The sequence below is a fragment of the Chiloscyllium plagiosum genome, chromosome 43 (assembly GCF_004010195.1).
Source record: "Chiloscyllium plagiosum isolate BGI_BamShark_2017 chromosome 43, ASM401019v2, whole genome shotgun sequence".
Taxonomy (NCBI): Eukaryota; Metazoa; Chordata; class Chondrichthyes; order Orectolobiformes; family Hemiscylliidae; genus Chiloscyllium; species Chiloscyllium plagiosum.
Window position 1 is genome coordinate 10,758,191 of NC_057752.1, and position 12,048 is coordinate 10,770,238.

General features: G+C 41.3%; 1 protein-coding gene across 1 annotated transcript in view; it reads right to left on the reverse strand.

Annotated features, from left to right (window-relative positions):
* LOC122543373 (R3H domain-containing protein 2) overlaps positions 1-12,048 on the reverse strand; it is a 230,714-nt gene that overhangs the window by 81,732 nt on the left and 136,934 nt on the right. Inside the window, exons 6-8 of the mRNA XM_043682021.1 lie at positions 11,043-11,132; positions 8,419-8,551; positions 1,708-1,786 (exon numbers count right to left, since the gene is read on the reverse strand). Of these exons, the coding sequence (XP_043537956.1) occupies positions 1,708-1,786; positions 8,419-8,551; positions 11,043-11,132 (302 nt within the window). The remainder of the gene's footprint in view (positions 1-1,707; positions 1,787-8,418; positions 8,552-11,042; positions 11,133-12,048) is intronic.

Consider the following 12,048-nt stretch of genomic DNA (forward strand, 5'->3'; position numbering starts at 1 on the left):
TCGGCAGAAGCAGCAAGAAATAAGGAAAGCCAATACGATTTTGTGGTTTATTGTAAGGTGAATAGAATACAAAAACAGGAAGATTAGCTTCAGTTGTACAGGGCATTGGTGAGATAGCATCTGGAGCACTAAATTTCAGAGTGGTGTCCTTTATTTAAGGGAAGATATAAATGCATCAGAAGTTCATGCAAGGTTGGCTAGACTAAAACCTGGATTGGATGGATGTTTATTTATCTATTTATGGGTTGAGCTTCAAGGGCAAGGTCACCATGTAATACCACCTTCTCCAAGGCAGATAGAGATGGGCAATGAGCTGCCTTCTTGAACCACTGCAATCTGGGTGTAGGACATCCACAATGTCCCTACACAATGTGAGGGAGGCAATTCCAGGATTTTGACCCAATTAAGGAATGACTATATATTTCCAAGTCAGGATGGTGAGTGGTTTGGAGGGGAACTTGCAGAGGGTGTTCTTGTATACCTGCTGCCCTGTCCTTCAAGATGGTAGTGGGTATGGGTTTTGGAATATGCTAAGGAGCCTTGGTGAATTTCTACAGAGCATCTTGTAGATGGTATACACTGAGTGTCAACAGTGGAGGGAATAGATGCCAATTGATCAATCAAGTGGGCTGCTTTGCTCTGGATGGTGTCAAGCTTCTGCAGGGTTGGTGGGGCAAGTGGGGAGTATTCCATCACACTTCTGACTTGTGCCTTGTGGATACCCTTTGAGGGGAGTTACTTGTAGGATTCCAAGCCTCTGACTGTTCTTGTAACCACTGTGTTCTATGGCTAGCCCTTTGTTTCACCTCTCATTCTTCTAAATGCCAGTGAGTAGACACCCAACCTGTTGAGCCTTTGCTCATAAAATCCCTCCATACCAGGGATCATCCTAATGAACCTTCCCTGAACTCTAATGAAATATTTCCTTAAATAAAGGGACCAAAACTGCTCAGTGCTCCAGATGGGATTTCACCAAAACCTTGTACAGCTGCAGTAAGACTTCCCTCCTCTTATACTCCAACCCCCTTGAAATAAAGGCCAACATTTCATTAGCCTTCCTGATTACCTGTTGTCTGTGTGCTAGCTATCGGTCATAAGTCCCTTCCAGTTGCGGTTTTTCCCCATTTAAGTAATACTGCTCTTTTGTTTGCCCTTCCAAAATGAACAACTTTGCATTTTCCCACCTTATACTCCATTTGCCAACTTTTTGCCCACTTACTTAACCTACCAACATGTCTGTGAAAGTAACCAGATCAGTTGATGTAGATCAGCCATAATCTTACTGAATTCTGGTGCAGGTTCAAGGGGTTGAGTGGCCAAATTCTTCTCCTAATTTGTATGATCTAGGCAACAAAAAGGCTTCTTATGGAACACTTCACCACCACTGGACATACCATCACACTTTGCAATCAACGAAGTACTTCTGAAGGATGCCAGACTATAAATCTATCAAGCTGACAGAACCACAAGCTCATACGGACAGTTGATTAATATGATCTGTAAAGCAACTTCCCATTGATAAAACATTAACCACCACTAAAATAAGTCTTAAATGGGACACAATGTGTTTCATTTATACCCACAGACCCAACAGTACTCTGCACCAATGCCAACATAAATGCCCCATTATTTCTGGTAAAAGTGAATTTTGATAGCTCACTCTAGGTTATGATGGGTTTATGTATTTCTGTAACGCAAAGTGTTTACCTGGGGTTACTTTTCAGTGTATTTACTAGAAACTCATGCAGATCGATTCCGGTGGAGTCGGTATATTCTTGACTTGAATCTGTTAAAAAGAAGACAAAATGATCACATTTTTTAAAAAAAAGAGTTACCTTTGAGAGAAATGCAGGTAGTTTTTTTTTTAAAAAGCTATTGTGTTCCTTTTGTCCCCCCGATATGAACATATTTAGCTGGAAAGATAGTAATTTAAACCAACATTACTGCTCCAAGACCACACCTGATGCTGTTTCTGCTTTGGTTGACAGGATTTGAGGAGCAAGAAATGAAAACTCAACCATCTCATGGCACTATATTTGAACTTCTAGCAGAGTGTCATGACTAACAGTACATACAACTGGATATGGATTTGTGACCAGTTTCCCCTGGGACAAACTCTCCATCTTGATTACTCTATCCATCAATTGTATTTATATAGCATCCTCTTCATGGGAAACATCCAGATATACTTCACTTGGTTATGCTCAGAAATAGGTGGACATCGATCCAGAGAAGGGATCAAGAAAAATTTGTTCAAAGTAGGTTTTAAAGAGGGAAGGGGGAAGGATGGACGTATGGCTGGAAATTTAAAACCTGGCAGCTGCTCAGGAACCAAAGACCAGACAATTTGTTTCACCAAGGGAATGAAGGGTAAATTAAAGTGCTATGAGCATGTTCTTTCATACCTCCTCATAGTTTAACAGTCACTTTTCAGTTTCAGAGGAGCTCATCTGCTCCTTTACAGTCTATAAAAGCAGTCGAGCATCACATCAGGCCTCCCCAATAGCGTTGCTGAGAAGAGACATATTGTTGAAACTTTTCATCTTGCACTAATCAGGCAAATACAAGAGGGCCAATTCAAGAATACATTTGCCCTGACGAGTGCAAGACAAAAATGTTTTGATAGTATATTGCTCTGGTCCCAAGTAATGGTAATACCAGACAAGTCTTGTTTGTTTACCATGGTGGTTATTAATTGGACAGACACTGCCAATATACATTAATAAAAGAACATAAAATTTGTACACAAAAGAAATACACAAACTCTACAAGAACTATTGGAATAATCTCATTACAAATATCAGGAAGGAAGACTTATCCCTTTTAGCACATCACTTGGATAACAGATACCCAAACCTGAGCAAAGAGTCACTTCTCTCTGCACACTAAAGCATCTTACTCAGCTGACAGGGCTGTAATAGCTTTCATTTCAGCCAATTCTGTGTATTTACTAGATGCTATTTTTGTTGGTTAACGTCTCTCCTTGAAATGCTTAAAACAAATTGCTAACTCACCTCACTTACTTACCACCGGTTCCTTCAATTGAGGTCTTCAGCAGCCTCTAAACTTATCAGGACTTCTGCTCAAAGACTCATACCAACAGGACCTGTGTTGTTTATGGATCTTCTTCTGCACCAGCCCCCCCCCATGAAAAATTTGTCAGCAGAAACTTAACTGACCAGTATAGGTCACCTGAGAGAATTGTTCAAGTCAAATGCCTTTTATCAACCTTGTTTTAAACCCGCAGTCCAAAATTAATTTCTGACCTTTTTTTTTTAAGCAAAAGTCACACCTCCACAGAACTGAAAACTAAAGTTTGGTTCCTTCCCTACTCAAGTTCTCAAAAAACAATGCATCATGAACCTTCATCACAATATTTCAGCTCCGCGGCAGCTTGAAAAAGAGGAGGCAAGTTCCTTTCATTAACCAGAGAATAAGTCAAATTACACAGGTGAAGGAAGTCATCAGCATGATTCTGCATCCCAACATTCTGTACTAGCAAGCCAGTTAAGGTTCAAGTATTCTGCTGATTTGCTCTGATATTCCAGCATCTTGCCTATTACACAATTCTGTGATTTTTTTTTATACAAAGAATAAAATCCAAGAGGGCTATGATGGGGAAAACAAAGTCAATGTATTTGTGATGTTCTAGGAAGACCCATGGGCTGTGTAGAGTTGTCTGATTTCCAGTCAGTGGACTGACGTTTTCTCTCAGCCTGGACGAGAAAGAGCTATGTTTGAAAAATAAATCAATTCAACTGCTGAACAAGATTTGTTAAGTCAGCATTTGTTGAGGGCAGCTTGAGTCAGCTGAGATGTTCACCATGGCAAAACAGTTTGCCCATACATTTGATGCTGAATTTGACAGGTCAGGAAGAAACAAAAATTGGTGATTTATATTAGTGCAGCATTCCTGGGTGAAGGAAGTCAAATAAAAGAATCAGCTAGGTTACTCATTGGAAGTGCCACTACCCTAAGGGCAGAATCAGAAAAAGAGTAAGCAGGTGTGATAATATCAGATCAACAACCTGCCTGTACAAAGTACCTTAAATGTAGAAAACTCCCAGGGTTTTTCAGAGAGCTTCAAATGCAAAAAAATATTCACATCAAGCCAGAAGGAGGGGTTATCAGGATAAGTGTGCAAACACTTCGTCAAAGGTAGTTTAAGGAGGTTTTTAAAAACAAGAAAAGCAGTCAGGAGTGGAAATTTCAGGATGCAAGACATGGTCATCAGGGGTGCAGCAAATGCAGCAGAGGACTGCTGAAAAGTTTATAGGGCAAAGAGGAGAGAGCTCCAGGCTTGAGGCAGGAGATGGGAAGGACTGGAGGAGATTTAAACTTGAGAATGGAAAATTGGGGAGCAGAGAGCTAATGTAGTTGAGGACGACCTGGTACAGGTTCAGATACAGGCAGTCTTTTGCACAAGCTCAAGTCTATAGAGATATGCAGATCAGAGGGCCAGGCCAGGAAAACATTAGAGCAATTGAGGCTGGAGAAGGTAACAATGACAAAGATGAGGATTTCAGAAGAAGGGATGCAGTCAGGTGGCACTACAGAGATGAAAATACGAGCTTGTGAGATGGAGTGGCTGTCCAAAGTTCAGCTCAGGATCTTGCTGGATTCCAAGGTGACATAACATTACAGATTCTCTAACAGTCTTACGTAAAGAACAAATCTGAACACCAACTAAATATCTACCAGTGATCATTTTTCCAAAGCTTTTACTCTTTTATGATATTAAGGTTTCCCCAAATGGCAGCTATAAAATATATATGCATGCAGAGCTAATGATAAAACTGTGGGTGTAAAAACTTTCAAAGACTCATTATGTGCAATAATTTAATGGAAGAACCAAAATTTTGAATGTAAACTTTGTAGCAACCTTTTCTCCAAGCTGTTTATGAAATTTTGACTGTGTGAAAAACATTTTCCAATCATCAGAGCTCTAACTATCTGCCTTCCTGATTAGCAAATCAAATTTTCACAATGCCAAAACCATGCATAGAAACTGGCTCATTAAAAATAACAAAAGCAGCTATGTAAACTAAATCTCCTTTTGTTCTTAACTAAATTTTACATAATGTTTATTATGTTCTTTTTGTGCTGTAATTATTCCAGAACTGGAAGGATCTTGCACCATCCAATAAAATACAATCATTCACAAGGGTTTGAGGTAGAGGCTCTATGCTGTGCATAAAAGTACTTGATTGGGTCACTAGGTTAATATCTCTACACTCAGGTTGTAAGTTTGCTCACTGAGCTGGTAGGTTTGTTCTCAGAATGTCACCATACTGGGTAACACCTTCAGTGAGCCTCCGGTGAAGCGCTGGTGTTCTGACCTACATTCTGTTTGTGTGTCTTGGTCTGTTAAGGTGGGTGATATCATTTCTGGTTCTTTTTCTTAGAGGTTGGTAAATGGGGTCCAAATCGATGTGTTTATTGATGGAGTTCCAGTTTGAATGCCAACCTCTAGGAATTCCCGTGTGTGTCTCTGTTTAGTCTGTCCTAGGATGGGTGTGTTGTCCTAGTCAAAGTGGGGTCCTTCTTTATCGGTGTGTAAGGACACTAGTGATAGCGGGTCATGTCTTTTGGTGGCTAGTTGGTGTTCATGTATCCTGGGGGCTAGTTTCCTGCCTGTCTGTCCAATGTAGTATTTGTTACAGTCCTTGCAGGATATTTTGTAAATGACATTCATTTTGCTGGCTGTTGGTTCATCAGTAGCTGTTTGTGTGTTGGTAGATTTGTGGGCTACCATGATGCCAAGGGGTCTGTGTAGTCTGGAAGTCATTTCAGAGAGGTCTTTGATGTCTGGTAGTGTGACTAGAGTCTCTGGGCGTGTTTATCTCCTTATTTGGGTTTGTTGTTTAAGAATCGGTGGACTGTGTTTATCGGGTCAGGATGAGTGTAGTGCTGGAAAAGCAGGTCAGGCAGCATCCAAGGAGCAGGAAAATCGATGTTTCGGGCCAAAGCTCTTCATCAGGAATTATGGAGTACCTGCTGTTCTTGATTGCACTGTATAGGTATTTTTCTTCTGCTGCTCGTAGTTCCTGAGCACTACAGTGTGTTGTGGCCCATTTAGATAATGTTCTGATGCAGCTCAGTTTGTGGGTGTTGGGAGGATTGCTCCTGTAGTTGAGTATCTGGTCTGCGTGTTGCTTTCTTGTCGACACTGGTCTGCAGTTCTCCACTGACTGTTCGTTCCACTGTGCCATCTAGGAAGGGGAGTCTGTTGTTGTTCTTCCCATGTTGCAGCACTTATGGGTACTCGCCAAAAGCTGCTAAATGACAAGGAGGGGGGAAAATATCACAATTGTCCAGTCCAAGGTGCTCTCACAAAAAATGGTTCAGGACTTGTTTTTGAAGTAGAGGGATGCAGTCATTGGTAAATCAGACAGGAGATGCTTGTCACAGGGTAAGAAAAACAGTATAATTCTCCAGAACAGGTATGCTTATTAAACAGCTGCAAAACCAACAGAAACATCTAATACACTCTTATTTAGAGGGGACAAGGGAGGTTAATAGTGAGCTGAAACCTTGTTACACGGTACTGTTGTAGAACTGAAAGAGAAATGAATCCAACCATCTGATATTCATTTAATGAAATCTCCCATAGCCAAGCAAATCCATTTTATTACTGTATTTCTGACTGCCTATGATAACAGAAAAAAAAAGTGAACATCTGATAATAGCAGGTCTTGAAACATTTCAACACTAATCAAAAGGAGCAATCCTTAACCCAGTTGCCCAATTTCTATGAATTCCATGTGGCCTTGACTAAACCAGTTCTGTTGGAATAGTACAGAAAGGGCAGAATATGCAACGATAAAATTATATTCTTATTCAGACTGCCTTTGAAAATATTTCACATAATCCCACAAACACCTTGTATATCTAATAAGATGGATTCAGATAGGTTTTGTGGTTGTCACACCTCATTGCAGTTGTTTTGAAAATTGAAGCAACAATGTTGAACAAAGTCTTCTTTCTCCACAGTTGACACAGAAATTGAACATATTGTGAACTGTGATGATGATATTGACAGAATTTTACAGGATGTAAGCTGAAATGAACAACCACGTGACAGCTAAAATTTAATTCAGAGAAAGCATGGAACCATTATTTTGGCCGTAAGATCAAGGAGAGGTAATGTAAAAGGTACAATTCAAAAGGGGGTACTGAAACAGAGAGACTGAGGTAAATGTCCCAAACAGTTGAAGACAGCAGGGCAGGTTAAAGTGATTAAGGCAGCCAATGGCATCCTTTGTAAACAGAGGCAAAAAGTGCCAAAGAAGCTATGGAGCAGCACGGTGGCTCAGTGGTTAGCACTGCTACCTCACAGCATGGGGGTTCCAGGTTCGATTCCAGCCTCGGGTGACTGTCTGTGTGGAGTTTGCACATTCTCCCCGTGTCTGCGTGGGTCACCTCCGGGTGAACACAGAACATTACAGCGCAGTACAGGCCCTTCGGCCCTCGATGTTGCGCCGCCCTGTCATACTAATCTGAAGCCCATCCCACCTACACTGTTCCATGTATGTCCATTTGCCTGTCCAATGACGACTTAAATGCACTTCAACTTTGCGAATCTACTACCAATGCAGGCAAAGCATTCCATACCCTTACTACTGAGTTTCCTCCCACAGTCAAAAGGTGTGCAGGTCAGGTGAATTGGCCTTGCTAAATTGCCTGTAGCATTAGGTGCATTAGTCAGAAGGAAATGGGTCTGGATGGGTTACTCTTCAGATGGTCAGTGTGGACTGGTTGGGCTGAAGGGCCTGTTTCCACACTGTAGGGAATCTAAACTAAAAAAACACGTGTAAAACATTGGTTAAAACTCAGTTGCAATACTGTGCACCAATCTGGACACCACACTTTAAGAAGAACAGGAGGCTTTATGGTGTAGAATAAAATCATGAAAATGATTCCAGGACTGAGGGACTTCAGTTACATTGACAGATGATTGTTCTCCTTGGAGAAGGGAAGGCTGAGAACTGAGATAAGAGTTGTACAGAATAATAAGGGATCTGAACAGGGAGAAAATCGGCAGAGTGGTCAAGAACCAGACGGCACTGATCAAAGATGATTGGTAAAAGAACTAGAAGCAATCGGAGGATAGTTTTTTTTAAAAATACAGATGGTGGTTAGTATCTGAAATGCCATTTCTGAAATGTGTGATGGAGGCAGATTCAATCATACTTTCAAAGGGGAATTGGATTAATATCTGAAGAGAAAATATTTGCAGGGCCACACGACTGCTGACTGGAACGAATGAGCTGCACGGACCTAACAGCTCAAATGGTAGTCTACGGTGTTGCAAACAGCGATCAGTTTGAGATCGTGTGACACAATTTAGAGTCTTTTTACTTAGCAATTTTTGCACTAAATCTTCAGCATTAATCAGACAGGAAGTTAGTTTCTGACCTCTTGACAGCATTTTTCTTGGGACTTTCTCCAACTTCTCTTTCTTTTCCTTGTCTTCTTTCTCAGAGCCATCCTTTGAGGGCCTTTCTTCTTCTTTATCAGAAGGGCAAGTGAACTGGAGTTGAATAACATCCTGTAAAATATGGTATAGGTAGAGGTTACTGTCAAACCTTACAGAGCAATACAAGCTAGTTAGTCGGCAGCCAACAGTGAGATACAGTTCTGAGGAAGGGTCACTGGACCAGAAACATTAACTTGGATTTCTCTTCACAGCTGCTACCAGACCTGCTGAGCTTTCTCAACAACTTTTTTGTTTTTGTTTCTGATTTACAGCATCTGCAGTTCTTTCAGGTTTTTTTTTAAAAAAGTGAGATACAATGAATCTCTCCACCAGTAAAAATGACAAGACAGCTTCCCAGATCACATTCATGTTTAGTGCCAGCCCAAGAAACTCGAAACTTTAGGGAATCCACTCACACATCTCTCAGGCAAAGGGGCTGTAGATGACAATCAATAAAAATTTGGTAGCCAAAATCCTTTGGGTTATTTGACCAGAACCTGACAGTGGTGGTGTGCAGCACCAATCCAAGTCAGCAGAAAGATCAGTTATGCTTCATAACAATGGCCAAAACAAATTTTACTTGATGCATCTACTGGGTTTTGTTTAATATTCATTCATGGGATGAGGACACAACTGACTATCCCAGCATTTATTGCCCAATAGTTAGCAGTCAACCACATTGCTGTGGGTCTGGAGTCACATGTAAGTCAGACCAGGTAAAGATGGCAGTGGACTCATGGTCATCATTAGACTCTTAATTCCAAACTTTTATTGAATTTGAATTCAAATTCTATCATCTGCTGTGGCAGGATATGAACTTAGTTCTCCAGAACATGACTTAATAGTCCTGCAATAATACGACTGTTATGGCCCATCAAGATATCACCAAGTTTGTTTCATAACCGACTGTAATTTGATTAGTTACTTCTGACAGTTCTTGACTGGGAGAAGCCACAACCCATTTGTTCTGATGCTCCACGCCAGCAGGTTCTGAGAAATTCAAGTCAAATACATTTTGAATAGCGATGTCCCTTTTTCTTTCATCTTGTAATTCTTTGATTTTCCTCCTCCTCCAATTAATTTCGTTATGCATAATACATCACTTTCGATCCAAGTCTCCCTGACAAACACAGACCCAAATCCCAAGGCGACTGCCGTATGACAGCAGTCCAGTGTGTATGGACAAGGCAATGTACGTATCGACCAAGACCATTAGCAGTATTAATTTGCCTAACATGGTTAATGCAGTGCTTAAAGCCTTTGGCAGAATAGGAAATCAACACTGCATTGATCTGCAAAGTAATGTCATTCTGTTCGGGTCGTTTTTTTCAATAACGATAAACACATGAAGGTTGTACTTTGTCTGAATCTCTTTAACGTCAGCTGAACAAAAAAAAGGTTAGGGTGTTAGCGTGAGCAAACGATCACCAAACTAATAAACAAAATGTGAACATTAATGTCCGGAACTGGGAGCCTAACACTGCAGTCACAACAAGTTGGATTAACTAATCTGATCAAAAATATCTGAAGAATACTCATTGCAATGTTCTGAAAAGAACAGAAAACTTGGCTGAGGAAACCAGTGCTCCATCAGGCTTCTATATTAAATAAAAGCAACATGCCATAGGCAAAGTTTCTGGTGATTAAAAAAGCCCAGCGAGTCAGGACATGCTTTGCCTCCCAAGAATCATGACTGGATTAACTCCTGCAGTGTGTACAAGTTGCTGAATGAAGAAATATCATTTTATAACTTTCAGCAGAGGGCAGAGAAACGAGCTCCATTTCCCCTCTGGGGCAGGTCAACTTTTCTTGCGTAACTAGGGTGTTTTCAGCTTGTATGTGATCATGGAGAACCTTGTGGTATGAACAGGCAGCAGGTCAATGCCTCCATCATTACCCTTTGGGATCAAAGGTCCAGATAGACAGTAATTCCCGGCAAGCCAGCAGCATCACTCAAGCTCTTGGAATGGACACCTGCAGCTAAATATTCTGGCTCTTCTGCCCTCCTTGGCCAGACATGTTTCCACTATTCTCCAGCCTCCTTTACCCATGCCCATCATACTCAAGCATCCTTCTCTTTCTCACTCACACCTCATGCAGCTTACTCACTACTGCCACCTTCTCTCAATCACAGCATGGCACAGACAATTGTCACCCTTTCCAACCCAAAAAAAGAGGGCAAAGTAGCAGCTGTTCACTGCAAAGTCCAGCGAGTAGAGTTCCTCACCTGCTGCACACCTCTGATATAGCCAGGAATCAGAAGGCATTTACTGCTTGCTCGTAGAGAACTTAGTTGTCAAGAGTATCATAATTCTGGCTAACTGGCATTTTAATGAGCATGCACATGTATATAAAAAGACTTCATAATGCTTGTTGTCAGGAAGCTTGACCCACCTTTATAGTTCTGAGAATTTAATTGCTAACCTGATTTTTGGTTCCCCACCCACTTTGCTCGCTGCACCTGGGAGTGGTGCAACATTGTGCCCTTTTAGTCGATTCATGGAAGGGTCTTCTACTTTGTACATTCAACCTCCTTCAAACGGTGTTTCTCCTTTAGGTTTACCTGGATTTCCTGAGGACCATCACATGTGAACGGGTGAGAAGACTCTTCACACACAGCAAGGCTTCGTACCAATTTTAACTTGGAATTGGACTGAAAGGAATAAGAAAAGAATCCTTTCAAAGGTACTGAGAGAACACTGGAAAATCTGAGGCATGCCCTGCTTTTGGTAACCCTGGCTGCTGCTTTTCTCCTACTCATAGCTTTTTTTTTAATTCACGGAATGTGGTCATCACTGCCAAGACCTGCATTTATAAGCCAGCCCTAATGACCCGAGAGAAGGTAGTAGTGAACCACTTTCCTGGACCACTGAAGTCGATATAAAATGGATACATGCACATTGCTTTTAAGTAAATAGTTCCAAGACTTCAACCAAGTGAAAATGAAAGATGGAGACACATTTCAAAGTAAAAATGGATATGATTTGAAGGGGAATTTGCAGGTGATGGTGTACCCCATGCATCTGCTGTCCTTATCTAAGCAATTATGATGTTTCAGAGAGTTTTAACACACTGAAAAGCTCATCTGTGATTTTGGTTCTCAGTATAGTATTAGCACCACACGATGCACTTAACCACTGGGCCAGCATTAATATGAAATCTAACAGGTCATTTACAAATGTCACTCAACAGCTAACACAGATAATATTCACAATGGCTCCCTGGCTGTCAGCTCCTTTCAGGGCTCCTCACTATGTGCTTCTGTCTTTAGTCACTTGGTGTTGTGGTTCTGTTCACCGAGCTGGGAATTTGTGTTGCAGACGTTTCGTCCCCTGTCTAGGTGACATCCTCAGTGCTTGGGAGCCTCCTGTGAAGCGCTTCTGTGATGTTTCCTCCGGCATTTATAGTGATTTGTACCTGCCGCTTCCGGTTGTCAGTTCCAACTGTCCATTGTAGTGGCCGATATATTGGGTCCAGGTCGATGTGCTTATTGAGTGAATCTGTGGATGAGTGCCATGCCTCTAGAAATTCCCTGGCTGTTCTCTGTTTGGCTTGTCCTATAATAGTAG